Source organism: Mustela nigripes, chromosome 7 (assembly GCF_022355385.1).
Source record: "Mustela nigripes isolate SB6536 chromosome 7, MUSNIG.SB6536, whole genome shotgun sequence".
Taxonomy (NCBI): Eukaryota; Metazoa; Chordata; class Mammalia; order Carnivora; family Mustelidae; genus Mustela; species Mustela nigripes.
The window spans coordinates 103,547,999-103,575,094 of record NC_081563.1 but is presented as its reverse complement, the minus strand read 5'-3'; the positions used below and the strand labels follow the sequence as shown (position 1 = coordinate 103,575,094).

At 39.3% G+C, this 27,096-nt stretch overlaps 1 protein-coding gene across 2 annotated transcripts in view; it reads left to right on the top strand.

The window, feature by feature from the left end:
* Positions 1 to 245: 245 nt before the first annotated feature.
* The window catches only part of BTBD3 (BTB domain containing 3), a 35,338-nt gene continuing 8,487 nt past the window's right edge, over positions 246 to 27,096 (top strand). The window contains exons 1-3 of one of the 2 annotated variants that reach the window (XM_059406531.1): positions 246 to 390; positions 26,048 to 26,345; positions 26,863 to 26,953. In XM_059406531.1, coding sequence (XP_059262514.1) covers positions 26,203 to 26,345; positions 26,863 to 26,953 — 234 coding nt within the window. In that variant the 5' untranslated portion in view covers positions 246 to 390; positions 26,048 to 26,202. Of the gene's footprint in view, positions 391 to 25,574; positions 26,346 to 26,862; positions 26,954 to 27,096 lie in introns of those variants that run through there. The other variant, XM_059406530.1, reaches the window with a different exon arrangement.

The following is a 27,096-nucleotide window of genomic DNA, read 5'->3' as shown; positions in this document are numbered from 1 at the left end:
GAAAAAAACCCTGCGGTCTGCGGGAAAAGGGTGAACTTAACTCTCAGGGAGGAGGAATCCTACCCCTTTTCCACTTTGCCCCCATTCCCAGTTCCAGGGTCACCGCCCTCTTCGCAACTGGACCCTAGGAAAGGACAGGCACTGCGCATGCCCCTTATCCAGGGCTGCCTCCAGGCGCGCGGCCTGCTTGGCCCCGCCCCTCCCGGCGCTCGGGCGCGCGCGCGCGGCCCCGCGAAAGCGTGCCCTGCGTGCGGGTGCCCGCCAAAGCCCGCCGGGCGCTGGATCCCCGAGTGCCCGGGCCGGGGCCTGAGGAGTGGGCACCGGGCCGGGGCGTCGAGCGGCGAGCAGCGCAGGCGGCGGCTACGCCGGAGGTGACGAAGAGCGCGGACGGTGAGTGGAGGGCGCCGCGGGTGAGCTGGCAGGCGCCTCCGCGCGTGCGCAGCACCGGACCGCCCGGCCAGGGGCGCGCTCCCGACCCCGGGCCGAAGGTGCGGAGCGCTTCTGGGCCGGGACGGGGCCGCGGGGCAGGCACCCGGCCGGGGGTTATGGGGGCGCCGGGATCCCCAGCCTAGGCTGGAGAGACACTGGCTGCACGAGCGGGCTTCCCGAGGGGTTCCAGGCGGGAAGGTGCGGGGCCCGCGTGGGGGGTCCCGGCGCCGTGGCCCGAGGGGCAGGGCCAGCTGCAGCCAAGGGGCGCCGGGGAGGGGCGAAGCTAGCCCGCCCGGGTTCCAGTTGACCACACGGCCGCCCGCAGAGTGCGCGACCCGCGGAGGTGGCGGAGGTGGCGGAGGTCCAGGGAGGGGGCGCGGCTGGGCAGCATTGGCGCCGAGCAGGTGGCGGGGGCCGCGCCCCTGGGTCGGGGAGGCGCATGGTTGGAAACCGGAGCAAACTTCCCTGAGTAACTTTATTGAGGCGCTGCCAGCGGGGCCCGCATTGGGGGCTCCAGGGACGTACATTCCGGCCTTTCCCAGACCTGGTCGCCTCAGAACCTCGTCGAATGATGGTGGTCTTACGGGAGTTCTATTTCCTTCTGGTGCTGGAACTCGTCCTTCCAAATTCTGAGAAGCATTCGTGGTACATTCGCTCGAAAAATCGGTGTAAAAGTTTAGTGTTTGGGTCGGAAGGATGTTTGCTATCTTGGGAAGAAAAAGGTTATACTACCTAGTCTTTTTATCTCAAAGAAAGTACTGTTAGAGCATGCTGGGGATTCCTGTTTGTCAAGAAACCTATTGTCCTGTGTGTGCTTGGAGAAAGCCAGCTAATTCTATTATTAGCCTTAAAAAGACAAAGGGAGATAATTGTGCCGCCTTTTTTCTCTCTTTTTCTTTTTAAACACTCTACCACCTCGCCAAATCACGGACTATAGTAGTTTTCAAAATTGCCCGCAGAAGAGAATCACTGGAGAGTTTTAAAACTCTTCAGTCTAAATAGCACCCCAGACAAATTAAAACAATGTATATTTTAAAGATCCCTAGGTGTTTCTAATTTGCAACAGAGTTTGGGAAACGCTGGTTTAATAAAAAGTCAAGATTTCAATTTTACCAAGTAGCATTCTGTTTGTAGTGGAGATAAAAGTCTAGCTTCAATTTGCCGAGACAGGAACTGACAAAGGGTATTTTGTTTCCCACCGGGTAGGGAGGGAAGTGTCTAATGGTTCAAACTTAAGTTTTAACTATACTGTGACTCCAGCGTCCAGGTCATTGTTCTCACTGATGTTTTGAATTTCCTTTGGGGTCACGCAGCCCTCCTTCTCTGACCCCTGCCACAGCCAAGGAGTTTCATTGTCTTTTAACCTCTCAACCCACCCCCCTTTCTTTACCCTCTCCCCGTTCCCTTCTTTTAACCATCCCCCAACCTCTGGGAGAGTCCCCCTCCCCCAGACTGTACTGGCTCTGAAGGGTTACTGCGGGTTCCTATAGCAACGAGTCCTCCAGGGGAAGTGGGCGGGTCCTCCTACCTTTGGGTTTCAGGATAGGACTCTTCCTTTTCCGAAGAATTTGAATCACCCTTTTCAGTTCTTGGCCTCCGCTCAGGTAAGGGTGAGCTCATACAGTTCCAGTTTTTCTTTCTAAGTGATTACAGAATTATTAATGCTGTTGTATGGCGTGATACAGCTCGCAGCTATGAGGATATTCATTATCCAAGTCTTTGCGCAGAGAACTTGTTTAACAAAGTTCTAAAATGTAGTGGAGACGGTGTTTCTTTTTTAAACAGTTGTCTTTTGGGGGCACAGAAACCTAAATATTGTATATTTAATTTCTGCAAAGTCCTAAGGCATTTCAGAAATTTTAAAATTGAAATACAATCCCACAGCCAAAAAATCTTCTGGTAATTTGTGGCCAAAAAGCAAGAAAGAAGTCGTCATCAGCCTTAACTTGTTTTGTTCTTAGAAAGTGCTTTGCTTTGATTCTTTACAAAAAGTTAAATGACTTGTAGTGATATACTTTAATAAAGGAAAGGTGTTTTTTTTTGTTGTTAAATCTGCAAATTTGCCCACTCCTTTCTTTCCCAACATACACACATCCAAAGATAATTTTTGAAAATGTTCACTCTCAAAACAGGTATTCTAATTCCGGTTTGGATTGCAAGGAACTGTTGATGCAGCTCTGAACAAAGTAGTACAGAAATCTGTCATTTACATGTCTTAGGCTTTTGCTTCTTGAAACCTTTCAAACTTTACTGTGTAAATAATAATCAGAATTCGGTCCATCAATTCCAAAATGTTTTTAGTAGACCAGTGTTTCTGAGCATGCTTTGGGAGTTGAAGAGGTTTTCTCCTGCAACTATCTCCTGTCTTAGGTGCTAATTAAATATCCATTAACTGGACTATCAAGCAAATTCTGAAAGGATCATTTTTTCCCCCATCTTACTCAAAATAATGATGGAAATCTTTCTCATTTGATGTACCTTGTAGTTCAACAGTAATGCTTTGCTGCTAAGATCATAAACTCTCACCTCCTCTTTCCTTTTTTCATCACATTTCAAAATTGAGGCCTTCAAAGCACCTACATTTGAGAGAATCTGTTGGTTTTATGGCTTCTGAACATTTTGAAATAAAAAGAAATTGTCCCTGTTGTAGACATTTAGGGAATTACCCCCCCCAAATTAAAATTAAAATCATATCATCAGAAATAAACTGTTCATGAAATGGCATGCATCCACTTGTGCCTTATTTGTCTGAATATTTTAAAATTGGCAATTTTAATTTCATCTGCAATTTTAAATACTGCCCTTTTTTTTTAATGATTTCATTTATTTATTTGACAGATAGAGATCACAAGTAGGCAGAGAGGCAGGCAGAGAGAGAGAGAGAGAGAGAGAGAGGAGGAAGCAGGCTCCCTGCTGAGCAGAGAGCCCCATGTGGGGCTTGATCCCAGGACCTGGAGACCACGACCTGAGCCAAAGGCAGAGGCCCAACTCACTGAGCCACCCAGGTGCCCCTGGATGTAAGATTTCTAATGATGGATATGTCAGACTTTATTTAAGTAGTTTTCTGTTGTCTGACATTTCCTTTTTTTAGTAGTTGAAAAAAATGGTGTTAAATGCTATTGTAAGTCCTACTTCCGCCACCTCAGATCTAAGTAGTCTTTATTAATTACCCAATTCTTTTATTGGGTTTGCTTTATCTGTGGATTCAGGGTAATAACGGTGCCTGTAACATAGAGTTTTGGAAAGATGGAATGAGCCAAATAGAGGAAGGCCTTCAACAGAATCTGGCAAGAGAGTTAGTAGGCTCAGAAAGTTAAGAGCAGACTCGCAGGCAGAACTGGGATAAATGCCTATGCCTTAAATTCTTGGTATCTCAGACTTGCTTGGGCTAGATTTATAGCAGAATTCCTAGGGCAGAGGTGAACTCTTTTTAGGACTCTTAAGGCATGTTGCCGAACTGCTTATGCCAAGACTGCTTATGCCAATGCCGCCCCACTGTGGCGGCATTCTAGTGTTTAATCTTTCCTAATTTTCTATAAAAATGTGGTCTTAACTTATACTCTTTGGTAACTAGTGAAATTAGTGATTTGCTTCTTGTTTTATCTTTGAAAGGTGTTTGTTCAGGTACTTTGCTCCCTTTACTCTTAACTGATGATTTTAAAAAATGATTTTAAATACCTGTTTCATATAAAGAGTATTATGCCTTTATCATATTTGCAGTGATTTATTTGTCTTTCTTATTTACTTGATGGTATTTTCCAAACAGCAAAATAGTTTTATGTATTCAAGCTCTATCTTGTCCTTTATGATTTTTCCTTGTAAACATTTATGTTTGAAAAGTGTAGAGGTGAGGTAAATGTAACAGAAAATTTGGAAATATATTAGATTTTCACATTTAATTATGTATTAATGTATGGATGTGAATTGTCTTATACCATCTCCTCACCAGCTGGTCAGTTCCACCAACATCCTTTCCTTGTTGGTTGTGGTCTTTCCATTATTACATATTAAGATATTGGCTAGCTTGGGTTTTCTTCTGTTTTAGGTCTTACTCAACTATGTGTTGATCTCTAAACTTAATGCCAATTCTTTTAAATTGTAGATTAAGAATACGTAGAAATACCTGGTAGAGCAAGTCAGGATACTCCTTAGAAAAACAATTACATTCATTTGTCCTTGCAGATAAAGATAATTATTTTATTATTCTTAAACTAATACTTGCACATAGTTTAAGTCTAAGAGTACCAAAAGGCTTACTGTAAAATAAATGGTTCCTTGCCCCTCTCTTTTCTACCTCTCCCCCATTCCCCTCCCCAGTGACAGCCTTTTGACTGTTTACTGTTTCTTCGGAATTGTTCACTGGAGCCTTTTGTAGGGTCTTTCCTCTTGGGCTGCTCAGAGAGTGTGGTCTTCCAGCATCCTGAGCTGTGGAAAGGATCTAGCTGCCATGTTCCCAGAGGCATCTGGCAGGAGTCTCAGCATTCTCTTTGTATAGAGTCACTTTGGGGGAAGAAGGTTCCTGGGCTCTCACAGCCCAGAGACTTAACTGATTTATCTACTCTCCTATGAATCAGTCTCCAGTCTTACTGAGCTCTGGGACTGTCAGCCAGACCTTTGCAGCAAGTTAACTTGGAAGAGCATCCTGGGATGTAGGGCTCCATAACCAGCTTTTACTAACCTTATTTTAGCCTGACATCCTTTCTTCTCCAGTTTGAGTAAACTGGAGTACTTCTCAGTTTTCCTCACTTAAGGTGTAACATTTCATTCTTTTTAGGTGGGCTAAGTTGCTGCTTGTCTTACCTGCTTTCCCCTTTCCTGGTTTTGTTGCAGTTTTCCACTACGGTAACGAGTATTCTTGTTCTTTGGCAAGGACTGTCATCTACATGTAGTCACTGTCTCTCTTAAGAGACTTAAAAGTTTATCTAGACCTTCTAGCTCTCCTAGAAGAGTTTTTTTGTTTTTGTTTTTTGTTTTGTTTCATTTACGTCATAACATGTCTTATTAGGGTTCTTTGGTATTTATGTTTTTGTTGCTATTGTGATGAGTTCTTCAAATTGGCTACTGCTAGTATAAGATAGTCGTTGATTTTTGTATATTTATTTTATAGCTGGCTTTTACTCTAAGAGCTTTTACTCTAAGAGCAGTTTATTCTCTTGGGTTTCCTAGTTATATAATCAGTTGCCAATAATGACACTTGTTTCTACTTCTTTCTAATAATTATACTTTTTATTTTGGTTTTATGGCATGCTGCACTAATGTTAAGATTCCTAGAATATGATAAAATGATTCTGGAACATTATCAAGTAGTATTGGTGGTAATGTGCAAACTTGTGTTGTTCTTTATTTAATAGGAAAAACAAGAGTGTGATAGTGGCTTTTGGTTTGTCATAATTCTTCACCAGGACAAAATATATATTTTATTTCCAATTTACCTAAAGGTTTTTTTGTTCTTTTTTTTTTTTAAAGATTTCATTTATTCATTTGACAGAGATTACAAGTAGACAGAGAGGCAGGCAGAGAGGGGGGGGGGAAGTAGGCTCCCTGCTGAGCAGAGAGCCCGATGCCGATGCTGGACTCTATCCCAGGACCCTGAGATCTTGACCTGAGCCAAAGGCAGCGGCTCAACCCACTGAGCCACCCAGGCACCCCTGTTCTGTTTTGTTAAATGATAGGAATTAAATTGCTGATTCAGTTATTCAATTACTGACAAATTACTGATAGAATTTATAGATTATCACTTTCTTTCTTTTTTTTTTTGAATATTTGGAGTGAGAGCGAGCATAGGCAGACAGAGTGGCAGGCAGAGGCAGAGGGAGAAGCAGGCCCCCTGCCAAGCAAGGAACCCTATGTGGGACTCCATCCCAGGATGCTGGGATCATGACCTGAGCTGAAGGCAGCTGCTTAACCAACTGAGCCACCCAGGAGTCCCAGAGTATCACTTTCTTAACAGTATTTCTTAACAGATCAACTGATTTGAGTCCCAAATATTAAATTGTAGTAAATCCTTTCTTATGGGTAATTCTTTAGAAAAACATTCAGTTCATATGCAAATTGAAGTGATAACATCATATTTCAATCCATACCGTCACTAGGACATTTTCACTTGATCTTAGCCAAAAGGCCGAGAAGCGATTACCAGGACATTTTCTAAAGAGATTCCAAGTTGCTAAACCTTCGGTTCTCATCTTCACCTATTGGTAGCATTGATAAAATTGGTCATTCTCTTTTTTTATATACATCACTTGATTTCAAGGACTCCACATGCTGCTGCTTTTCCTTGGCCACTGGTTTCACTTTTTCAGTCATTTTTTAAAATTTACACTGCTTTTTTTCTCACTAGCCTATTAATTTGGAATGCTTCGGGGCTCAGTTCCTGTAAGACTCTTGTCACAGTTATAAGACTTCAGTAAAAAAGCATATAGCTGCATAAGACTCCCAAATGTGTATTTCCAGAAAGTGCTCTGAAACTTCTGAAGCACATGTCAACTACTTTTTTGAAATCTTAAATACATTAAAAGATACCTCAGTTTTAACAGGATTAAAGCTGAGTTTTTATTTTTCTTTACAAACCTGCTGTTTCTCCAGCCTGGCCCATTTTGGTGGGTGGTAGGTTCATTTCTCAGGTTATTCAAACTAAAACCCTTGGAATCATCCTTATTCTCTTCTTTCCACATCAAGGCTGTCGGCAGATCCTGCTCCTATATCTTCAAAATGTATCCACAATCCTGTTGTCCACATAAATCCAGGATCTCTGCCCCTTTCCCCACCTCTATCTACTCCTCACACCCTTGTCCAAGTTTCCAGCACCTCTTGACTGGATTATTACAGTGGCCCCTCTTTTTTTCATTCCTTAGCTTCCTTTTAATATGTTATCAGCATAATAACCAGAGTAATCTTTTTAAAACAGGAGTCAGGTTAAATTAAAACTGTGCTGTGGCTTTCCACCTTACTCAGATTAAAGTCTGTTTTCTCATAAAGCTTCACAAAGCCCAATACAAATCTGCCTACCACTAACTCTGCCCTTTTCCCCACTTCTCTCCCTCTCTTTCCCTCCATTCCAGTCATCTTTACCTCCTTGCTGATCCAGAAATATAATAGACTCATTCCCACTCATTCCCACTCTTTGTGTTGGGTTTTCCCTCTGCCTGTAATATTTTCTCCCCAAGTATTTTCATGGCCAGTTTCCTCACCTCCTTCCAGACTTTACCTGAATATCACTTTGTCATGTCAGTGTGGTCTGCCCCATTTGTAAGTGCATGTTAAGCTCTGTATCCCTCTTACAGAGCTCTGCATTATTTTCTTTTTCTGTAGCATCTATTAACATTCTAAAATACCACCTGACTGGTTAATTGATTGATAGTGAATTGTCTCTTTCCCTACCCCTGCTAGGCTGTAAGTTCTTTGTGGGCAAATATTTTATGTCTGTTCATTAATTTGCCCCATGTGTCTGGTATGTAGGTGTTCAGTAAATATTTTTGAATGAATAAATGTAGTCTGCCTTATCTTTTTGTTTTCTTTTTCAATAAATTTCTTATAAAGTAGTATAAACCTTGGCATCGTTGGGTCCAACATTAATTATTTAACATCCCACCAGCAAGGGAGAAGTTCTAGAACGTGGGATTTACAGTGGATGTAATAATATGTAGACTGGCTATGAGGATTAAGTCAGAGACTGTAAAGTGCTGAATTGTGCCAGTGTGTGGGGACAAGTTGCTTAACTGTCAGGAAAGCCCAGTGCTCTGCCTTGATTCGCATTTGAATGATGTGAATAAGGTTCTAGAACCTGCTCTCTGGATTTCAGCTTTTAACCAAGGGTACCCTGGCTTCACTTTGGAAACTTTTCAAAATCATGTCTCAGCTCCCTGGTAAATATCAGTGATACACTGTTACTAAATTTTTTAACCACTCCCTCAAAGTGGAATGCGACCATTTTTTTTTCTCTTTTTGTGCTTGCTTGCTGTTAAGGACATCCTCCATCTCTTGTTCCCTTTAAACTTTTTTCCTCCGAGGTTGCAATAAATAAGTTCTTTCATAAAGTGATTTTGAAACCACTCAGAGCCACAGTACATGTTCAATTATGTAATTGAACATGGTACTAAATCCACAAAATCCAGGCATCTCAGTCCTTTACCTTCAGCTTCCCAGACTGCAGTCTGCTGCAGTCATTTTAGAGTTTTGCTTACAGTGTTTCTAGAGTCTCCTCTTAGGTTCTTCAAATCCAGAGTATGGCAAAAACATGAGACTCCCTTCCCTTCTCTTTTGGTAGAGTAAGAGCTGTGTGTATGGTTTGTCCTGTTGTAGTTGCTGTGCAAATAAGTGATGTCAAATACAAGAAAAAGCTGATTTTTTTAGAGATCATATAAGCAACCAAAGAATAAACCAAAATGTATGTAATTCTAGAAATGCGTTAAGCTCAACAGCTATTACCTAAACACAAAATCTATGACATTTTTCTTAAGTTTGTGCTTTCTTTTCCTCTAGGCATGTATAGTTCCTTATTTTTTACCTCCTGAATTTTTCTGTAGTAGTATATGAGCAAGAGCAATCCCCATATTCAGTTAGAGGGTGTTAAGTGTTTTAGACATGCTTACCGAACACATTTGGAATAGAATTTCTGAAGCACCACTATTCTGAGTACATTTGCCTGAAAAGTTTGATTTGCCTTTGAAACTCAGATTAGCATTATATCTGGGTTTAGTTATTGTCAGGATTCATTCTTTTGCAAATATCACTGTTATAATTTATTTTATTTTGAACCGCAAACAGTGTTATTGGCCAAGTTGGAACAGAAAGCATTGACCTGTCTTCCTGCTGCTGAATCACAAAATAACCCTTAGATTAGGCTATTTATTAATTGATAGCTCAGTTGGAGAATATACCTTGTTTTTATAGTTCTACACTTGGTTTGGGGACATATGTAGCAATTGTTTTCTTTGTAAAGTTATTTTTTTGTTTTGTTTTGTTTTGTTCTTTTTTAAATTGCCACCTCTTTTTATATTCATCCAGTGTTTTTGGAAGTGGTAATCTTGCCTACCCAACACCAGCAAACATACCTGCTCTATAGTGAGGGACTAATTTTGTCCTTTCGGCATTATTGCACTTTAGGTCTCTGGATAGACAAGGGATTACCAAGATCCTACTTACTTTCATATCTCTGTTCATGAAAAATGTAGTTAAAAAGTCAGGTATAGTAGTAAACTACATTTAGATGTGTTATTGGGGGGCTTTTTGGGGAATGATCTACATTCCTAGAAAGTCTAGAAAATGGTAAAATTTTTAATTAGTGTTACAGCAGGCTTCTCTTCCTGAAATAATAATATTGCCATCATTAAAAATCGTGGAAAGCTACTCAGAAGCACCTCTTGCTTAAGATGTAAGTTCAAGCTCCAAACAGCTGTTGCCAGCTGTTGCTTTCTCTTGTATAGCCCTTCCCACAGGCCACATCCCCTCACCCCCATGTCCCCTCTCTCTCCATGTCCCCATGTCAGACACCCATTCTGGCAGGGGTGCATCCCAGAGCATCCCCACCCTTTCCATGGTTTCTTCTTTCCCTTTCCTGGGGCCTTAGGAGATAGGGTAAGTAAGTACTAGAAACTGACACCTGTTTGTTGGAGGGCAGTCAGCAGTGGAGGGAAGTGTGTGGTCCGGTCACTTCTGGTCCCTTCTGATCGTTCTTCAGCAGACTCCCCACCCCTCCCCCACATGGTTTCAACACATCTTTCAATATATAGAATTATTTATGTGAATTAGTGGGTTTTCTAGTTAATTTAGTACTACTCGACAGTATCTCTGTGGGACCTACAGCCTATACTTACCTGAGATACTGGGTTACTTTATTACCTATTTTTTCTTGTCAGTGTCATGAAAGACTCCTCAAAGTGCCAAATTTGATCTTGAACTCTTGCTAGCATACAGCTGCTGGCAGGTACTCAAAATCATCACAAGGCATTGATACATTCTGTGAAATGGGTGTTGGTTAGGGATGTCAATATATAGTAGTGTCTGGCTTGAGTAATAGGAAAATCAGATGCTCAAGTTTGGGACAACCTGTATTTTGATTTTACTGTCTTTCTATAATAACATATAATTATTGGGTATAAAGTAATTATGAGGATTACAATTGTACCAACATACACAACCTCTAAAATCCTTTTATAAGTGAAGCTAAGAAAGTATTTGAACACCAGGTCTTCAGTAAAAAGTTTTTTTTTTTTTTTTTTCCTTTTTTAAAGATTTTATTTTTAAGTACTCTTTATACCCAACAAGGGGCTCAGACTCACAACCCTGACATCAGGAGTTGCATGCTCCACCAACTGAGCCAGCCAGGTGCCCCAGTAAAGGCTGTTTTTAAATGAGAAATACTGCTTGTAGATGAAGTATTTCCTTTGGACTTCAGCAAAGTCCTAACCTGAACTTTATTTCCAGCAAACTATTTTCTACTTAATATGTTACAAAGATTTTGGTTATTATGTAGAACCAAATATATTGTACTGTGTATACATAGTTCATAGGACTGTATTAAATAAGTGTGAGAGAGCCAGGTTTAACTAATTGTGTGTCTCTAAATGAAGGGAGAAAGTGAACAGCAAATTCTCTTTATGTTGGCAGCCATGCTTACTTTGGGGGGACAGCAGAGGTTGCTACTTTTTCTTTTTGTATGTATGTATATATTTATTTGTTTATGCTATGTAAGTCACCATACAGTACATCATTAGGTTTTGATGTTGTGTTCCATGATTCATTGTTTGCATAACACCCAGTGCTCCATGCAGTACGTGCCCTCCTTAATACCCATCACCATCTTAACCCATTTCCTTACTCTCCCTATCTCCGAAACCCTCAGTTCGTTTCCCCAGAGTCCGTAGTCTCTCATGGTTTGGAAATCAGAGGGGAAGATGAACCATGGGGCTGCTACTTCTAATTCTTCTAAGGAAATGTGGTATAAGAGAAAGCAGATTATCAGGGAGAAACATCTACTTCATTCTTAGTGCTAAAATTTATGTGAAATTTCTAAGGACAGTTGTCAACTCAAAATCTGTTTAAATTTTTCTCATTTTAAGTCTTCTGAGAATCTTGTACCTCATGTTCTATGAATTTTGTGAGGTTGGGGCAAAGCTAATAAGATACCATACAGGGTCATAGAACAAATAGAATATTAGTTCTTTGACTGCTGTTAATTTTTGTGGCAGTTTGTCTTGTTTCTCTTGTGTTCTCTATTCTACTTACCTAATGTGCAAAAAAAAATTTTTTTTTTTTTTTTTTTTTTTTTTTGCTCTGGGAATGTTTTCTAGAAGAATAAAACCAAAAGCCTGTTGTGTTAAAAGAACCTTTGTTAAAAACCCTTAAGGGCTGGGCACCTGGGTGGCTCAGTGAGTTGAGCCTCTGCTTTCAGCTCAGGTCATGATCTCAGGGTCCCTCAGGGCCCTGGGATTGAGCCCCCCAATCGGGCTCTGCTCAGTAGGGAGCCTACTTCCCCCTTTCTGCCTGCCTCTCTGCCTACTTGTGACCTCTCTCTCTTTCTGTCAAATAAGTAAATAAAATTAAAGCAAAACAAAACAACACGTAAGAGCTGACCACAATTCATGCTTACAATAAAATCCAAACTCTTAATCCTTATAATGCTAGGCAGGTATCAGTGGTTTTCATACTTTTTGGTCTCAGGATTCTTGTACTCCTATTTTGAGAAACACAGGGAAGTTTTGTTTATAGGGGTTTTCTCTCTTGTTATTTATTAGAGTAGAAATGAAAGCAAAGAAAAAAATTATGTATTATGTGTTTAAAAATAAATAAATTTGGGACTCTTGGGTGTCTTAGTCAAGTAAGTGTCTGCCTTCGGCTCAGGTCATGATCCCAGGGTCCTGGGATCAAGTTCTCCATCCGGGTCTTTGCTCATTGGGGAGCCCATTTCTCCCACTACCACTACCCCTGCTTGTGCGTGCTCTCGCTCTCTGACAAATAAATAAAATATTTTAAATAAATAAATGTATGTATGAATGTATGTTTGTATGACGGAAATCTCGTCTCCCAGACAGGTAGCTGGGAAAGGAATGATATTTTAATAGCCTTTTCAGATTATTGTGAATATTCTTTGCTGCCTTGTCAAAATTTGAATGTTAGTTTTTTTTAAAGGTTAATTGCCATGTGAAATCTGAAACTATCAGTGAACTTGTTGTACTTCTGTTACACTAAAGTCCATTGGTCTGTCTTGTACTTCAAATCGACCATTTTTTTCCCCTCTGCATGATTTTGTAATGTAATTGCACTGTTATTAGAAAATATTGGTTCAGTGAGTTATGCAAATCTCTCAAATGTTATGTTTCATTATACAGTATTTTAAAACTACATTCATTTAATATCATCACCAATCTCATTAGAAACAGTCTTAAAGTAAGTGTTGGGAAGCTATCAAACAAACTCATGGTGGTATAATCAAGATTTCTGAAATTTTAATTTCCTTAAATATTAGAATTTTATCATTGGCAGTAGTTTTTTTTTTTAATTTGTTTTGTTTGAAGTGACACTCTCACTTTATTCATTTTTGAGAAGATGTCAGCTAGATATTTAAGTGTCATAAAGCATATTTGGCAAATTTTCTCCAGTACAATGGTATTCCATGAAGAAAGTGGCTCGTTCAGCTCTAACACAAACGATTGTATGAGTTGTTTTTTTTCTCAAGGCAACCATTCTATCTCTGTTTCACTATATATGCTTTAAGGGTACTTCCCATTTCATCACACAGAATATTAAAAAGATATGTGCTCAAGGGTCAAGGTTTAATTAAATCCAACAGTTTTTACTGCTGCATCTCCCAGAGATTCCCCCACGAAATAGTACTTTGACTATGGCAAAGGAAGGAACAGTAGCTAATCTCTATTCATCGAAGTTGTTTTACCACTGTTGCTAAATCCTCCAGTTCCCCAGGTGTGGGCAGGGAGGAATGGGGGGAGAAAGGCAATTTGACTTGTCCTTCAGTGCATGTTCCCTTTGGCTGTTCAGGACCCGCTGGAGTGATCTTCACTTCAGGTGGCTTAGGAACCAGCAGCATCAGCAGTGATAAGAGTCGCAGAGCTAGGCTATGGATCAGTTCTTTAAGAGCTTCTGGAGCGAACTCTCCCTCTTCTGATTTGGAGCAGATGGCTCTTCTCATGAGGGCTTTTGGTTATGCATCACCACTACCAGATGTTATTAGGAGGTTTCAGAGGGCTGCAGTCACTTCTACCTACTTCAGATATTTCTTAACTGGTTCATTTCAAAACTGCTTAACATGCTTCATACCTTAAAGTCATGCATACTTTTAACAACAGGCACAGAACAACATATTTACCTTATCCCACCTTCCAAAAAAATAAATCTTATAGCCATTTTAAGTTACTTGGAAATCCAAGTTACTTTTTTTTTTTTTTTTTTTGCTAGTGCACAATTCAAACCATTGCTTTATAACAGTTTATTAACATTATCAACCCTACTTATGGTTTTTAAAATCATTTCTGGTGGTAAGTTTCCTTTATTAACATGCAAGAGACTTTGCAGCCATGGAGAAGGTACTGATATTACCGTCTTCATTTATTCTTACTCCAGTGTTGTAAGAGAATATATAGACAAGTTGAGAATTCTTTATTTTTGGTGGAACAAAAATCAAACACTATTTTAGTTCTTCTTGGTAAAGGATGATGTGGAAACACACATGTGTAAAAAGTGTACTTTTCTACTTGTGCTCATGCTCTGCAGTAATCCTGTTGTGAATTGCCCATCCGGGCACTGTGGTATGTTTGCCACGTAGGTGTGAGTTTCCAGACTGTTCATATACTGCGCTCTGTACACACAAGCCTGTTTTATTACTTTGTTTGAAGATTGGGTGTGTCTAATGTAGTGGAAATTTATCCATTCAGTGTTAAGTATAGACAAAACGCATTTCAAAGCAAAAGTCTCTGTAATTATCTATTTTTTTAGATTATTCATATGACTGCTTTCTTCTTTTCATGTGAATTGCTGAGAATTTATTATCCCTTCCAGTTCATTAAATCACTAAAATTCTCTATTGGTGCTATAAATAAATATGCCAGACCATGAATTGAGACTAGTTGATAAAGGCAGCTTTGTCCTAGTAACTGGGTCTTGCTTGCATATTCTAACTTTGAATATGTGACTATCTGTACTACAATAAATTTTAGACTTCTGATGAAGAAAAGCCTTGATTTAGGCACATGTGGGGACTTGCTTTAAGTAGAGCTTTAGCATTGTCAGTTGACCTAGCTGCAAGATGAATGCAATATTACAAGACCACATTTGTGCTTAGACATGTTCAAGAGAGCCTCGGGACACATTTAAAAGATGTCTAAGTTCTTTACCATTGTACCTCACATAAACCAGCTCAGGCAGCTAAAAACATCATAAACCTCAGTTTCAGACCATTTTAAACCCAGAATCAGTTGCACTCCATAAATGCACTGTAGGGTTCTAGATGGACTTGGATGTGTTGGACACGGTCCTCCCTGTTAGACAGTGATTGGAAGCCAGACGTGGGTGTGGTGCTGTTAGCTCTTATTGGGAGATGTGGAAATGGAGCCCTCAGAGAACTCCGACTCATTAGACCACGTAGGGCAGGAGGAAATGTGAGAGAGTGCTGCATGAAGAGTCTCTAAGCACCAGGAAATCTTCCTTGTTGAGGGGTTGGGGGGGGGTGCATTAGGAAGGATGGGTAGGCTTCTGGTAGGTAGATTTGCCAGGAAGAAGGAGCAGTGAGGATGGCAAGAGGCAACAGGCTCATTTGCAGTATGGGAACAGTCTTCTTTGCTAGGTGAGCTCATGAAGAGGACAAGATAAAGAGCTCACAGCCAGGTCATGGCAATTCAAAATGCATTGCAAACCATGTGAGAAGGGTGAGAGAGAATTTCTTTTCTTCCTGGATGGACTCTTGGTCTGCAGTCCTATCATGCTGGTGGAGCAGGAGAGACTGAGCCATCCTTGTTTCACATTGTACCTCTTCAGGAAGAGTGGCACAGAGTCGTTGGTTAAAACTTGGCCACACACCACCTACTAAATTTTCCTTTTTGTTTCCCTTTTGATGCTATCTTTTACATTAAAAAAATTTTTTTAAGGATTTTTATTTATTTATTTGACAGACAAAGATCACAAGCAGTCAGAGAGGCAGGCAGAGAGAGAGATGAGGAAGCAGGCTCCCCACTGAGCAGAGAGCCCGATGTGATGTGGGGCTTATCCCAGGACTCTGGGATCATGATCATGACTTGAGCCACCCAGGCACTCCTGTCTTTTACATTTTATGAGAGAGTTTTACCTTAAATGCTGATATCAACCAAGTCTCCTCTACTGAATTCCTGGTGGATCCATGGCCTTGCTGTGGCCAGCTAGTAAAATGCTTATGCAGAACTCTAACGCCTGTAAATTGGGATCACCATTTTCAGAGACTGCTTTTCCTTTGGTTCCAGTTATCATCATTACCGTAGACCTTGAATAGGTGCATGTAGCTCTCAACTATGGTGAAATGGTAGTTCTGTTATTTAAAAAAAGTAACAATTGAATTGCCACTCGTTGAGGATATATTTAGGTTTGGATATTTATTAATCTTTAATCTGCTCTTTATACTTAAGGTACACACATAAATACTGTCTGCCTATTGTTTTATGATGCAGAAATTAGGGAAACCCAAATTTAAAAACATTTTTATGAATACTTTTGACTTCCTAAGTGAGACTTATTTGGGCATTATTTTATGAGCAATTAAATTATCTTATTCTATACATCTGGGCAGTTCAAGTACTGACCTACTTACATAGTAGCTCTTAATTAAAAAAAGAAATGCTTGCTGAATATATATTAGAATTTGAATTTTCGCTTGAAATACCTTATTTTCTTAGTTCTGGCATATGCAGTGAAACTAAGTACAGAACCGTCTCAACTTTTATTCTGATGACGGCAGCATGAGGGATGGAAACAACAAGGGAGTACTTTATCAATGCCAAATAATTATTTTCTGCAGCAAATGGAAGTCATCTCTGAATGTTACTTGGTGTTGATATAGTGAAGGTTTTGCCAACCTTTATAGGACAGTGTACCTTTATATTGTGTCCTTCTCAACAGTCATGGAACATTGTATACTTTAAAGCTAATTAAAAGTAGGATAAAACATTTTTTAAATTTGGATTTAGAACAGATTTTACTTTGAATTTTTGCCAGAAGTTGGTTGCTATAATAATCTTTTGTCACAGGTTTCTAATTCTACTTGAATTTTTTGTTAGGAAACATTTTTGTGACTTAGTTTAGAACTGTTTGTGCCTTTTTAATTTTCATTTGATAGTCTCTACTCCAGAAAAGTTAGGTTAGAGATTGGGTGTGAAGATGCCTTGTATAACTTCACATGTATTTGTATTTTCCCATAGCACGATTTCTCTCAGTGGAGCAGATTTCTTATTTTTAGATCTTGCACTGTTTGCTTAATATAACTATATTTCATGCTAGTCACGTACATTGTAAAAGGGAAAGCAGGCATTTCATTATTAGAGATCCTTGTGGATGTGTTTATTATGATGACCAAATTGTAGAATTGGTAACTGTTTTTTTTCTACATGATTTTGTTAAAATAAGAAATAAAAGCCCCCACCCCCACCTCCCCTGGCCTTGCCTTTACCAAACCTATCCTGTTCACTTTACAGTGATAAAAAATTTTAACCTAAGTTAATGCATTTCATTACTTAAGATGTTTTAGGACGCAGCTGGTGCATTGATAGGAGAGCAGTATTCATTTCTAAGCATTCTGTAATGATAAATATAAATATAAGTATATATTTAGATGACTTGTGTTTGGTAAACTTTTTTTCTTTAATCTTGTAGAGCTTTTTAAATAAGAGTTGTGGATGTTGGGAGAAATTGATCTGTGACATTTGTGCCATTTATACACTGTCTGGTGGTTTGAGCACATTTCCCATTGACCCATTCCATGTGCTTATTGGAAAAGGATGACTTGCCCAAATAGAGCAGGGATTCTTTAGTTTAGTTAACCATTAATGAGGAAGGGTTTTGGCTTTTATCTTAATGATCTGATTGTAGAAATGTTTTTGGGTATTCCTACTATCAGGGAAAAAAAACAGCACCTGCTAAAGTTAAAAAAAAAAAAAAAGTTTTTCTTTGACTAGCAGACAATTTTCTTCTGTTAACTGAAGCCACCAACCAGCCTGGAGAAGGCAACAGCAAAGTTACTCCATTCTAGCATTTCCAGTGGAATTAATGTCCCCTGTTGGATCAGTACAGTCTCCCTTCTAGCCTTCTTAGAAGTGACTTTCTGAAGCCTGATTTTAGTTTTCTTTGGAAAAATTGTTTTTTAGGTACCTAGGTGAAAGTCATACATGTAATGGAATCATTGTATTATGATAATAATATTTCTGCCTCTTAAACTGACATTTTAATATAGATTCTATTTGTTTGAAAATAATTAAGGGGTCATTTAGCTCCAGGTTTAATCTATATATAGTGTTGTTATAAGTTAATCTTTGATTGACTGATAAAATATCCTTAGCGAATATTACCCAGAGAATTAATAGGCTTCCGTTAGTCAAGTTTATGTACATGTATAGTTGTGTGCCATGAAAGTGTTAGAAATGCATTGTATTAATACTGGAACTCTTACCAATGGAAATTCTCATTTTGGAATTTCCATCCAGACTTTCTACTGTATCATCGGTTATTGTTGTAGCAGTCTCAGTTGAGAACTATGATTATATACTTTATCAAATGACTATTTGATAAAAGCTCAATTATTCTAATGTAATTGAGTCAGAATTCTGTGCTGCCATCTTGCCTGATTAAGGGAGTAATTAACCAATCTAAAGAAGAGAGCCCTTTCTTTTTGTTGAATTATATATCTTCGACCTTACGTCACTGATCGTAAGGAGCTATCAGTTGTAAGATATGCTATTATTTATGTACCAAGAAGAAAGGGAAGAAAAGGTCCTAGTACTTATACTCATGAGATGCCATCAATTATAAGATAAACCCAATTTCAGAGATGTTAAATGGGGGAGAGAGTAATAATTGATAAAATATGGCACATTTGTATGTATATAGTTTTTGTTGGGTATAGGTTATAATCATAATATGAAAATGTAAAGAAAACTGTATTAAATAAATCAGTATTCCTGCCAAACACACAGATTCTTTAATCCTAGAAAACTAGAATTGGAAAAAAAGAAGAGATTATGTAGTCAACACTTTTACACAAGAGGAAATTTCCTAGGAGATCATCTAGAGTATATAAAAATTAGCAATTTTTGTTTAGTATCCCATATGACATATGACAAGTGCATACGACAGAGCTTATAAGCATCAAATATCATGTTAAATACCATATGAAATTTTTTAAAGAATCATTTTTCCTGCCTTCAGAGAACAGTCACATTCAACCTTTGGGCATATTTCCCAAGATTTAAGTACAGTTTAATGTTAATGGGAACTCTGTGTGATGAAAAGGAAATGACTTAGTCAAACTATCCATGAGCTTCATCCTTCCAGCCAGCACTGAGGTATGCCACGCCCAGTTACTTGTGTTGCTTATCACCCTTGGTGCCACAATTAAAACTAGGTCATTGTTGAGAGAGGCCAAGTTGACTTGATAGTGTAGACATTACTCTGTGCTCCGTAGATAGACAGCTTGCAGCTTTCGGCTCTCAGAAAGGGGTACAGCAGAGCATCTGCTCTCAGTTTCAGTCAAGCAGAAAACGCCTAGAGTAGGGGTTTCTTTGGGTTTTGTTGTTTTGGAAGATTGTATCACAAATATTTCCCGCTTTGGGTATAATTGTTACTAATAGTGAAAGCTTACCTTTGCAAAGTGTTTTCAACTTTTATCAAAATGTTTTCACAAACATGTAATCTTGCCTTCACAGTAAACCTGAGAGGGTTGAATGGGTATAATTATCCCATTTGGCAGATGAATAAAACAAGGCTCATGGATATTAAGTAACCTCTTAAGGTCACTTTTTGTTGGCTGTCGGTCTTTTTCACTATACCATGCTGCCAATGCTTGACTCCATATTTATTTCTAAATTTAGAAAGCATCTAGCCTATTTTGCAGCAGCTCTTGCTGTCTTAAAAACTGCCAACATTTTGTTGCTTACCTGTTTTACTTCCTTAATCACAAACATAACTTCTGCTCAGTATTGAAAAGTAAACAAAAGCAAAACACTATTCCATCGTGATTACCAGGTTAAATTAAAATTATTCTCCTCTCTGATGGTCTGTTAGTAATTTTTGGAAGTGATACTCATTTCCACAGTCTACTCTGACTTGTTTAAGCCTCAGTTAACCTTGCTCTGTAGCTGTTTAGGTATCTTGTGGTAAACCATACACAAGTCCAGACAAGAACTTCAAAATCAGAGCAAGTTAAACAAGACTTGCCAGCATTGTTAGTTGTTGACATAGGATTTGTTAGTATAAATCACAAGTGCCCGGTTTTTCCAACTTTGGTTTTACCTGGCAAGCCCCTTCTGTTCTTGAGCAGCTTCCTCATGGCTGTTAGGCATTTACGTTCCTTCCTGTTACAGTTCCTCTCCATGTCTTTCCAGAAAGTGTCCTAGAATTCTTCCTGCAGGGTGCAGAGTATATATGTTCACGGTTTTCTTATCTGTACATTTTGCATATATTTTTTTCTTCTAAAGTAGATTAGAAGTATGAAGACAAAGCATTATATAAAAATATGGGGTAATTAACTGTGGATGGAAATTAGAGTCAGTGGAACAGACAAAATTAGGCAGCCAATCTGGAAATCTGCATTCTAGTCCAGACATCGCCCCACTGCTTAACCATTCACAAATCCCTTCTGGACGCCTAGTCCCTTTATCTGTTGACAGAGTTGTATTAAATAATTTCTAGATTCCCTTTCTTTTCCGAACCTCATTCAAGTCCCCGCGCTGAATATACAGGATTCTACTAAATAAAGAGGGATTCCTGGCAGACCTTCCAGTGGTGAAAAAGATGATCTAAGTGAGCTTAAATTCAGCTGATAATCTTGTTGTTATTGGAAATTGAATGAAAAGAGGTAAAGGTGGTTGAACTTTCTGACAATTGTAGAAATCATCAGAAACCCACAGTGACTAGCTAACCTCTTAAGTTTGGTTCTTGGTCTTGCTCACTATTGTGTGACAGTCACCAGCATGCTGTAAGATCATCATGTTGAATTTTAAGTGCAGGTTTTCCCTACTATTCAAAGTACAGTGTACCTGTGAAACCTTTTGTAAGCCAAAATGGCATAAAGAGGCAATTACCATTAGTTTATTAGGGAAAATTTTTGAGTTTTCCCAGACCCGAAAAACAGCCTCTCTTTGGCTTTTCTGATACTTTAGGACCTATCTTCCTAATGGGTGCACAAAGTAAACCAAGGTAAAGCATAGATGCTATGATAATGGGATGGCAGCTTGATGCTGAGTGTAGTTCTTGAGAAAGGAGCTTGGTGGTGCCACATTTCTCAGGATGTGTGCTGCTTCCACTGCAAAACACGCTGAATGCTATTTTTGCTTTTTCCTTTTTTTCGTGAAAGCAAAAATTCTTTGGGTTTCCTTTAGCTAGTGGAAACATATATTAATGTAGGTCTTTCATAAAAGCAAAGTGCATAACATGAACTTTCAGAAAGTGAGGGATACATATGTACTTTCATAAAAGATCAATGGGCTTCTTAATCCATTTACTTCATTAGGGCAGATTAACCTGTCTCATAACAGCTTTAAAATTCAGGAAGTCTGGGACGGGACGCCTGGGAGGCCCAGTCAGTCAGGCGTCTCCTTCAGCTCAGGTCATGATCCCAGGGTCCTGAGACAGAGTCCTTCATCCATCCTCCTTGCTCAGAGAGGAGTCTGCTTCTATCTGACCCTCTGCCTTCTTCCCCTGCTTGTGCTGTCTCGCTCGCTTGCTCTCAGGCAATAAATTAAAAAAAAAAAAAAAAAAATCCAGGACGCATAAGAAAAAATACAATGCTAGTTGAAAAGAATTATTAGAATGAAATACAAAAATACATTTGGGTTGGTATCCTTTATTTATCCACCCTTCAACCTAATGGGGGGTGTTTTTGCATTGCAGATTCAATAGATGGAATTTTAACTCTATGCTTAATTTCGCGGGGAGGGGGGAGAAACCATAATTTGTATTTAATGAAATAGCCTATAGATACGTAAGCAGAGAAGAAAATGATATAAGGGCGCCTGGGTGGCTCAGTGGGTTAAGCCGCTGCCTTCGGCTCAGGTCATGATCTCAGGGTCCTGGGATCGAGTCCCTCATCGGGCTCTCAGCAGGGAGCCTGCTTCCTTCTCTCTCTCTCTCTCTGCCTGCCTCTCAGTATACTTGTAATTTCTCTCTGTCATATAAATAAATAAAATCTTTTAAAAAAATGATATAAATATTTTGTGTATTCAAATCAATCATAAATCTTCATAGTATTTCATTGTGTTCTGGGTCATGGATTACCCTGAAAGACAGATGATAACTGTGGCTCTTCTTCCAGAAAAATAAATGCACACTCCTAGTTGTGCATGCCATTTGTTGATGCAACCATTGCCTTCTTCCCCTTAGTCCCAAGTTCTTGATAGGAAAGTCACCCTGGAAAGTTAAACCTTGAAAGCTATTAGAAATCATCTAAACTAGTACTACTTAAACTGTGCTTGTGAAATCAGTGGAATGAATCAAGACCAACATTAAAAAGAAAAGAAAAAAATAGGATAGAAAATATCTGTGCTATCATAACGGGCTAAGAGTTCTGTTTTGTGAACCATCTTTCCATTTATGGGCGCATATGGTGGCGTGCACATGTGCTAGTACTGAGTCCAGATATAAAATGCATTTCTTAACTGAGGATTGAAGGTAAAGATTGAGAAACACTCAGCTGTTCTAGAGAACCTGTTCATATTGTAGCTGAGGAACTTGATGCCCTTAAAGGCTAAATGACTTGTCAGACTCCCCTCCCCTTCAACACACACATACAATCAATTTTTGGTGGTTGAGCCAGTACTGAACCACATTACTCAATTGCTAGTTTTGCTGTTCCACAATACTAAGTTTTCAAAATAGAATTGTGAAGTAGATTATTTCAAAATATTAAGTGGTCATCTGTTTCACACTTGGCATTCTTTAATCCTTTATTTTTCCTACTGAAATGACCTCTGTCATTGTCCTATAAAATAATCATGAGCATGAGCTGCTTTTCCAGAGTTTGAAAAATATTTTGAGGCCTTTCTGTTGGCTCTCCACACACCTGAATCCTAGAATTCTGACACTTAGGGCCTAATCAGAAGAATTTTAGAATAAGACACCAAGGTTAAGTTTTATGACCAAACCAAATTAATCATTTTGAATTATTTCTACATTCAGTTGATAACTAAATGCAAAATGTGGCTCCAACTTTTGATACTGGATCACTGGGAGACCTTGTAGCCTTCTTTATTTTAATCTAACAGGAGGCTTTCTCAAACTTGAATGTCATACAGATTGCCTAGAGGGTCTTGTTAAAATGCACTTCTGGGGGCGCCGGGGTGGCTCAGTGGGTTAAAACCTCTGCCTTCAGCTCACATCATCCCAGGGTCCTAGGATGGAGCCCCTCATTGGGCTCTCTGCTTGGCAAGAAGCCTGCTTCTTCCTCTCTCTCTCTCTCTCTCTCTCTCTCTCTCTCTACTTGTCTCTGCCTACTTATGATCTCTGTCAAATAAGTAAAATCTTAAAAAAAAAAAAATGCACTTCTCATCCAGAATCTGGAGGAGTTTCTGGATTTCTAATAGACTGTCTGGAGGTGCTGCTGCTTCTAGTAGCAAGGGCTTGATGTTACCTTTTAAACCATGGTAGGAAAATAAAGCTTTCAAGAAGCTTTCCATGTCTTGATTTTTATTAACATTTTCATGCTTTTCAAATGGGCTACAAAAATTAAAATGTCATTTAAATTTTAATTGTATTACTTTTTGTATTTAAGAATATAACTTTAAAAGAGCCATACTTATCAACCCCCACATTATATGAATGACAGTGGCCCTCTTTGCAGCGTTGTTCTAGGGGATTCAGAATGAGCAGTGCTTCATGTAACTAGAATGTTCAGGCTTTTCCACAGAACTTAATTTTCCAAATACCCAAAACCTTGAATTTCAAGAAGAACATTTTCTAAAATATTATATAATTTTCTTAAGCTACTGTGTGCACTTGTTGTTCTAATGATGTAAGAGCAGTGGTTGTTCAAGGTTTTCTTGGAAAAAGGTATTGAACTGCATGTGAAATGAGTAAAAGCCACAACGCCTTCTTAAGTTCTTACATCTGCTTTTTGTGCTTTGACTATTTTGTCTGTACAGATGACAATTATTAGTAGTAAAGCAGCTCATTTCCCTTTGCAATCTAATTGGTTGCTATCTGACCTGAAAGTCAGGTATGTTTGGACTAATCCTGGTCAGAAGGACCTCCCTGTTGTGGGGGCTTTCTATTGAGGCTGGTGTCTGGAAGTTCAGTAGCAGTTGAGCAGGAGAGAAATCTTTTGGTTTTATCCATATCCTGGGTAATTAGCTCAAATAGAACACATGTGCTCCTTCTTTATACCTTTCACTGCATGCTTTTTAAAAACTGGTCTCTAGATCTCTCTCTCTGGAACATTGTGTGATTTGAAAGGATGGGTAGCCCTGTGATTGGGAACACACAATAATTGTAATAAATAAGCAGCACTTCGGGGTCCTTCTAAAATGGGGATGAATAACCTTGTGGAAAGACCGTTGGTTCTCTTACACAGTCAGTCCTGTCCTGGCTTTGCAGTTTTAAGAGTGATAATGAAGACAATAAAGAGGATATTCCTTGGCTCAGTGTCACGATTTAGGGTCCAGGGATTAAAAGTTTGATTTCAGTGTGTTCTCTTCAGCAGATTATTAGTTATAATAACCATCACAGTGCATTCGTAGAGCCCTCGCTTGGTCAGGCAGTCATTATTCTGAAGACTCCTGTGCTATAAGTAGGACTGTGGCCATGAAGACTGCCTTAGGTGAAGGGCTGGGGGGACGGGGAACAAATTTCTGCTGCACTTGAAACAAATGAGAGTAATCCAGGTAGATAAGGGTGAGATTCAGTCTCCTCACTAGTCTGTCTTTAGAAATAAACAAGCATGTGTGGCACCCGTAGCAGGTGTTTTTTCTTGCTCATCAAAGGCTAGAAATTGTTGGGGGATTCACATGCATGAAAACCACATACGTAGTAGTATATATTCTTCTGATTCAAAGGAGGGAGAACCTGTTTGCATTTTTAACTGAGCAGCATCAGAACATTTATCATTTTGAATAGCCTTATTACTGGTTTTGTGTTAGAAGTTGTGGATTATATTCTTTAAAATCATGACAAGTTAAATGTAGTCATAACATTTAGGCTGGATTTTGAGATCCTGAGCAGGGCCCATCTGACCTATTTTTAGTGAATTATAATTTTAAATGCCGATTAGCAGATTTGTGTAATTTGAATCTTACTTTTTATGTCTAAAATCTGTCTGTTTCAGTGCGGCTAAACCTACTGGTATAATCTTAGTCTAATTTAAAAGTATTTTCCGGTCTGGGACTCCTGTCAAAGATCGTCATAGGAACTAGAAAATGTTGGGAGGTAAAACGAACACATGACCTCATCTCTCTTATTTTGCACTAGACTATAACTTGCATTCAAAGAGACTGCAAAAAGAAAAACAACATTCCTTTCCATTAAGCTGTAATAAGTGTGTTATTTAGTATGGTTTTGCTATAATAATCCCTTTTAGAGGGAAGAAAGGAGGATTTTGTTTGAAGTATTTGAAACTAAATGCTGCCGGGATAAAGATTTTACTAGAAATACAGAGTAGATATCAGTTCCTACCTACCCTTTGTTAATTGATCCTGCTTGTTTAGCTGGGGAAATAAAAAATGTACATCTACTGAAGAGAAGTCTGTGAGCACAAACTGTTCCTTTCCTGTTTGCAGATCTATTTCATAGGTTGTTTATTTTATTTAAATATACAGTAATACAGGAGACAACAGAATGCAACTGCTGTTCCTTTAATATCAGAGCTATGCACGTTACAATAGGTGTCACTGTTTTGCTTGGTCCAATCATGATTGGTGACTTCAGCTATTGGCTCCGAGCACTGGCTGTCTGACTCCATCTGCAGGGCTGTAATACCTACTCTCCTCCGATCCATTCACCACACAACTTCAGCCGGCTGAACAGACTCGCACGGCTCCAGCACATCTTGCTAACCTAATTCAGAAAACAAGCGCTACTGCTCTCTGCCTGTCATCTTCGCTCAGTCTAGCATTTTTCAGGTGATCTAGGAAACTGGGTTATTTTTATGAGCAAATAAGAGAAATAGGAATCATGATGGAGATGTATTTTGCAGACCCAGTACTGGATAAAACTTAAAGCCAGTTTCTATTCAACATAGTGAAAAGGTCACCTTGTCCGGCTGAGAAAAGAAGCAAAATAACAGCTTGTTGGTTTCTGTTAACATCTTGGCTCGTGCCAGCCTCTGTCCCTTGATGTGCGCACCAATTTGGGATATCTAGCTGTAAAGAGAGACATACTGTACTCATGGTAGATGACAAGGAAAAGAACATGAAATGTCTCACCTTCTTCTTGATGCTTCCAGAGACGGTAAAGAATAGGTCCAAGAAAAGCTCAAAGAAGACAAATACTGGCGGTGGCGGCGGCGGCAGCAGCAGCAGCAGCAGCAGCAGCAGCAACAGCAAGTTGCCCCCAGTTTGTTATGAAATAATTACCTTGAAGACTAAAAAGAAGAAGAAGATGGCTGCTGATATATTCCCTCGTAAAAAACCAGCCAACTCCAGCAGCACCACTGTCCAACAGTACCACCAGCAGAATCTCAGTAACAACAACCTCATTCCAGCCCCAAACTGGCAGGGTCTCTATCCCACCATTAGAGAAAGGTAAGTTCCCAGCCAGCATATTTACTTTAAAAGTTTTCCTGTGTTGAAGTTTCTGTTTTGCACAACCTGTAATGTATTTTAACATAAATCTGTGTTTCCTCTTTTCCCAGAAGCTTTATTGGTAATGGAAAACTGCCTTGTATCTTTTCCAAAACAGTACAGCTGTTTTCCTCTTAGATAAAAATGTTTTTGCAAGCTGTAACATTTAAGTGACAGGCTTGTGTCCACGGACCATGGAAGGTTTGAAGATAGAAGCCTCTTTTTTGTCCTTAGTCTAATGAAAAGTTTGGATTACTTTTTGGGTTTTTGTTTTGTTTTGTTTTGTTTTAACTCTAGTTACTTCTCATGTGTTTGCAATGATCACAAACAGTTGTTTAGTTGGAATCTTTATTTGTAGTTTAACCCTGAAATTACTAAACTGTTGCTTAGCTTGTGATTCTTTCATGGGTTTTGTATGTTGGGGAGGGGTATTAAAAATGCTGGCTGCTATACATTAATGAATTGCCTCTGTTTGTAGAAATGCGGTGATGTTCAATAATGATTTGATGGCAGATGTACATTTTGTGGTTGGGCCACCAGGTGGGACTCAGCGGTTGCCAGGACACAAAGTAAGCAACAGCTGCATTACTGGTTTAGTCCTGAGATTTACAAAGAGGGACCCTCTTCATAAGCCCGAAACTTGGTTGGGGTGGGCAGCTTGCCGATGGCAGGCAGTGCGTGTTTCAGCCATCACAGAGAAGGCAAAGCCTCT